The sequence below is a fragment of the Epinephelus moara genome, chromosome 24, assembly GCF_006386435.1.
Source record: "Epinephelus moara isolate mb chromosome 24, YSFRI_EMoa_1.0, whole genome shotgun sequence".
Classification (NCBI taxonomy): Eukaryota; Metazoa; Chordata; class Actinopteri; order Perciformes; family Serranidae; genus Epinephelus; species Epinephelus moara.
Genome location: NC_065529.1, coordinates 27,540,368 through 27,546,049, shown reverse-complemented (window position 1 = coordinate 27,546,049; position 5,682 = coordinate 27,540,368). Strand labels below are relative to the sequence as shown.

At 39.7% G+C, this 5,682-nt stretch overlaps 1 protein-coding gene across 1 annotated transcript; it reads right to left on the bottom strand.

The window, feature by feature from the left end:
- Positions 1–2,125: 2,125 nt before the first annotated feature.
- trub2 (TruB pseudouridine (psi) synthase family member 2) lies at positions 2,126–5,583 on the bottom strand. The gene is made up of 8 exons (XM_050038471.1): positions 5,314–5,583; positions 4,990–5,124; positions 4,287–4,361; positions 4,127–4,188; positions 3,962–4,043; positions 3,393–3,465; positions 3,029–3,165; positions 2,126–2,733 (listed from the first exon to the last, which is right to left on the bottom strand). The coding sequence occupies exons 1-8, from the start codon at positions 5,429–5,431 to the stop codon at positions 2,420–2,422; spliced, it is 996 nt and encodes a 331-aa protein (XP_049894428.1). The 5' UTR covers positions 5,432–5,583; the 3' UTR covers positions 2,126–2,419.
- Positions 5,584–5,682: the final 99 nt, after the last annotated feature.

Here is a 5,682-nt window from a genome sequence, read left to right as displayed (position 1 = left end):
GACTGTGTGCTCACAGAGTTCATTTGTGTCCCTGTGAAAGTTGTGTGTTTGCAGACTGACAAAGACAACTGTGTTCCCACGAGAACAAGAAGTCCTTCAATGGTATGAGGAGCATGACAACAATGGCGCCACTGCAATAACCTCATAACATCCCAAAAGAGCTTTTGTGGGGAAACTAAGACACTGAGACAGCGTCCTCCAACATCATCTGAGGACACCGACTGTTACACTTAATCTGATATTAGCGATTGGTTCTGACCTCAGTGGCCACATTTACACACCGGGACAATTAATCTTCTTGCCGTCAGTCGGATAATTCAGTTTTGGGCTGGAATATGTAAACAATGTAACTTTGTTAAACATCAGAAAACATGATAACACTTTAATTTTTATGGGGCCTAATTTCAGAATATTTTCCAAATAATTTCCAATAAGTTTCCTGGAAAAAAATCAATGTGATTTGGTGCCAGTTACAGAGGAAATAGCCTCAATCTTCAAATAATAAGTTTCCAATTAATTGCTGCTGTGACTTTGAGACATTTAGTCAGGGCACAGGAGGTCAGACTGATCTGGATAATTTAATTGTATTATTGTGTCAGGCATAAATAATATGCCCCGCCCAAACAGGCTTAAAAAAAGACCATAAACCAAAGGCATGACATAAATTACAAATAATACTAAACAAATGAACCACCCAGCTGTTTAGTCAGGAGATGCTGTCAGTGAGCGACCCTTATTGTTTTCCTGAGTGATGCTCAGGCAGAAAGTTCCATGTAACCATGACTCTGTACACTGCAGTGTTCAACAAACTGGTTTTCACATCACAGTGGGAGAGCTGGCTGGCAGTCTGTTGATTTTACTGATACAGATCATTACGTTGTTACACAGGTTAACAGGATATGACCAATGGTGTAAACATACCCACCAAAGCAACTGAGACAAAATCAACTTCAGCATTTTCTCCACTTGGGGGAGTATTTGTGCTGATAAAGTAGGAGCATCATGTCGTCTGCAGACCTTCAAGACTGTTGCTCATCATACAAAAGCCGATGACACAAACCACTTTGTGCTAATGCAGCTCCATATAGTATTCAGAACATAAATCTATTTAAAGATACACTGGAGTGATGGCATCCTGAGCAGAGAATGAAATCATGCTACTGCTGTCTGATGCAAGGTTATTACAGTTAACTGAATGATTCCAAATAAACTATATAACTGACACTAAACTAAAGTCTAAAATGAGATTTGAAAACACATTTTAGTTAACTGAAATAAAAATAAAACAAAAACAATATTGTGTGCTTAATAAACGAGTTAAAATAAAAGAAATATACAGAACATATCTTTAGTTTTAGTCTTAGTAGTTGGTATGGTCAAGCATGAGAAGTCATTGGTGTGTATGTTCATTCAGACTGGGATGTCTACAAGACATGAGTCAGTTGCCTTCACAAAGTGTTTGTATTGTAATACCTATTCTGAAGTTTTAAAACCTCACTCCCAAATATCCCCATATTATAATTAAATAAATAAGTAAATAAAACCAAGACTGAAACTAATAAAGAACGAAACTAAAACTAAATATTTTTAAACAATTAAAACTAAAATGAAACAAGCAAATCCACTCTGGAAACTGACTTAAAATAAACTGAACTGAAAACAAAAAAAATAAAAAATAAATACTGCTGAACATGCAAAATGATAGTAACTCTGGTCCAATGTTGTCCAGCCATGCATGCATGAAGTCCTGTGAATTTTTCCCACTGGCTCATCGCCCTTGCTCTACACTGCGCTCATATGGAGGTTACCACCAATATCGTGACGGTGTCATTATTTAAGCAAAGCACCCACCCTCTGGTTCCCCTGGTTAACAATGTTAGCTCTGTCAGCACAAACCAAAGATCAAGGACGCAGCGACGCGGCCCTGCCACGGCAGCCGTCTGTGGGCAAACAAATCAGTCTCCAGCGTGCCGCTGTCCAGCAACCTCCAATCTGTAGGGGAGGGGGGGCGGACACAACTCGCGGCAGTATTTTGAATTTGAGTGCAGTAACCGTTTTGGCCACATTCTTACATACAGCGCCTTTAAATATCTTGTCTATTGACATTAACGTACAACAAAATGTTCAAATTCTTTTTTTATTTCATGAAAAATATTAAGATTTGGGGAATAAGTTAATATCACCTACACAACATTTAACAAAGGCGAAAACATTGAAACATTCATATATGAGATTCAGCAGGTCTCTATGTAGATGGAGAGAAGTTTCCCTATAAAACAGAAGCATAATGTAAAGAAGCTTGTCCACTCTGATCATTTCTCCTTCAGGAACCAGAACCTCGGGTCTCTCACATCTTTTCCAACTGACGTTCAGGCTCATAGAAACACTTGTTTCAACATCTGCTCACAGCGACAAGTTATTAAATCCTACCAACTGCCGTTTCGTCACTGGTTTCATTTGTTGTCGCTGCACTTTCCTCTGGTGGTTGTGATGCTGAGTCTTTGATCTGCGTGTAGGAGTACTTTTTAGTTTTCTTATTGGAGTGGTACTGTCTGATGGCCTGCATAACATCAGGAGCAGTCCAGTGGTGATGGGTGAGGGCATCCTGCAGGGTGAAGGAGCCGTCTCGGGTCCGCCTCACTCCCTTGCATGCCGCTGTGCTGCGCAGCTCAAGTCCGATCTCATGCACAACTTTGCGCAAATATTTCTGAGTTTCATTTAGACACTGCACCTCTGGAAGAGCAGAGAACATAACACCTGTGAGTATCCTGATAATAAAGACAAGTTTGAGTATGGCAGGTTTGATCATTTTTTTCTATCTGCTCATGTTGCAGATAACTGAAGAACTTATGTGACACAAGTAACATCATAGCTGTTTGACTGGTAACTGTAATGTGATTACTGAATTTAGATTAGTAACAATTTACATTACTGCATTACAGACAAATGTAATGTGATTACAGTAACCACCCAACACTGTAGAATAGTGACATGAGTTTTCCTGTGTGTTCAATAGAAAATGATTTACCCAAAGTGAAGTTGGGTGGCTGGAAGCGAACGCAGCGCAGGCCTGTCAAAATAGGCTGTGATTTCCCGTCTGGACCCAGTAACCCCTGCACAGCCATCTCATAGGCCTCCTGAGAGCGCATGTCTACGTTGGAATACCTGTGAAGTATAGAGAAAAAAAATGTGATTCACATGCATATACAAGTAATGATTTAACACTTTACTGTGGCCCTGCTGAAGGCACGTTGTGGGCTGATCATTTGTGGGGGGTTTTATTTAAAAATAAAAAGCATAGAAAAAAACAGTCTAATAAGTTGGAACTTGAGAGCAAAAAATATATTCAAATATTACATTAAAGAAATGTAATGAATATTAAGTGTAGTTACATTAACAAGGCCTTTTGATTGGCTCCCTGCAGAATCGCCAAGACTTTCTCCAGTTTGTCCTGCGTGATGTGACCTGTCGAACGCATTATAACAATATTAACAACAATATTTTAAGTTCACATAGAGTCAAAGACACAATAACTAACGCAGTGACTTTAAGTTTTGTTTAGACAGTGATTAGTCTAATGTGTAAAATTTAGTGGCATCTAACATTGAGGTTGTGGATTTTTTTAGCTTATTTCTGGGGCCTTATTTGAGAGGGAGGTGTACGACATGCAACAAAGGTCCCGAGGCTTGAATCGAACCCAGGACCTTGCGGTTTTGTGGCATGCACTCTAACCACTCAGGTAGCGGTGCTTTTGGTAAATTGCAGCTTGCAACCAACTCAAATGCCTGTAGATGCCGCTAAATCCTACACACTTTAATACATAATGTTTGCTCCATTGAAAGGTGGAGATGGTACAAATGCACAGATGCAAATACTAGTATGCTAGATGGATACATGTAATGTGAAAGGCAATGACTGAATAAACTGATTAAAACATACAGTAAAAGTTAAGGTATCCTACCGTACGTGGATCTTTCCACAACTTTGCCTGTGTGAGAGAAATCATTTGTTGCAGTCCCAAATTCACCCTCCACTGTGTAATCCTGAAACACATCAAACAGCATTAAACCTGTGTTTATTTTATCTTTAATGATCTGATGTAAAACCAGCAGAAATGATGAGTTACCCTCGTGACTCGTGTTCTGTAGAAATCATTCAAGGCTCTGTTTCCATTCCCGACAGCGAGAACTGAAGTTAAAAAAAAAGGTTTGAATATTATGACAGACTTAATATATTAAATACAGTCTGAAACACATTTTCTCATGGGATGAACTCTAAAATCATACCGAGAACACCAGAGGAGAACGCATCCAGGCGATGTCCTACTCCAACTCTAATGTGCTGGAATTCAGGTCCAGTCACTAAAACACACAGAAGATTATATATACAGTCAATGGGCACAGAAATAACAACTCATTCTAACATCATTCCACTGAATATCGTCCTTCACCTCTGAAGTCACTGATGAGCCATCAGGCCAGACTTTATCTAAGGCCATTTTGACATGTCAACAGGTGCAACTAATAACATTACAATCACAATGTTACCATGAGAGTGGTCTGTGAATCTACATAATTAGCAGCAATAAAAAAAAAACAAGATTGCAGATAGGGGCAAAGTTAAAACTTCTATTTCATTTTCTCAACAGAAACTAATGAGGAGAGTGTGAGAAGAAACCTGCAGCTCATGTTGTTAATAATATTATTCGTCCCATAAATATATTAATGTCCTGTTGGTAACAGCTGTACAGTGGCTCAAAAGCAAAAAAAATCATTTTAACCAAGTCATTACTTGTTATAAAGTTTAAGTCACATTACTTATGGAAGTAAACTACAAATGGCTCATACTAGCAGTGATTTTGGGAGCGCTGTTGTAACAAATATTAATGATTTGAGTTAATCTTTAGAGCATGATGAGACTCGTGTGATGATGTGTATGAACATTAAACAGGTGACGCAGGAGATGAAGCAGTGAGGTGGACACACTTACCCAGAGGGTGTTTGGACAGTACTGGCACAGAGGTTGCACACAGTGTGAGTCCCTTGGGTCCTTCAGTCTCACTGACTGGCTGTGCCAAGAAGCGGACCTCCTGAAGAAGTGGCTGGGACGGTGTAGCATTTACACCTATAAGAGGACACATACAGGAGTTAGCAGGATACAGAGATTTATATGGAAGTCAAGGTTAAAGACAATGCTGAGTAACTTGTTAAATGCTGATCTGCACATGAGCTGTATCAAGGTTTACGGTCACAGCAGACATGGAAAAATTAAAATTGCACGTGTATTTGATGGACCATCAGATGTTGTCCTCACCTTTCAGAAGATTTGTCTCAATGGTGTCCCTCACGAGTTTCCAGTGTACACCAGAGGGTTTGTACACACAGAACAGACCCTCTAACCTCCGAAACATCCGAATAGCTGGAGTTGCCATTGTGTTAGTAACTTAGGGTCATCCCGATCTCTTTTAAAAATATACTGGGTTACATCTCTTGAGACTTTTTCACGGGTAACGGTCGTTTGTTGTCTAAAACATGAGTCGCTCTACTTGACTTTACTGCATGGTAACTTCCGCGCATGCGTACTGTCTGATAAATGTAAGCTTAGTAGCTACTTCCTGAACATCCTGCCGCCTGCTGGACTGGATGTACAACAGGAAGTTCTACTACTGCACAACAAGCCGTA

Excerpts from the sequence above, each read along its gene's own strand:
- trub2 (XM_050038471.1), bottom strand. The coding sequence starts at position 5,431 with ATGGCAACTCCAGCTATTCGGATGTTTCGGAGGTTAGAGGGTCTGTTC. Across the intron at positions 5,125-5,313 it reads TGAGACAAATCTTCTGAAAG|GTGTAAATGCTACACCGTCC; the intron begins GTGAGGACAACA and ends GTCCTCTTATAG. Across the intron at positions 4,044-4,126 it reads ACAGAACACGAGTCACGAGG|GATTACACAGTGGAGGGTGA; the intron begins GTAACTCATCAT and ends GATGTGTTTCAG.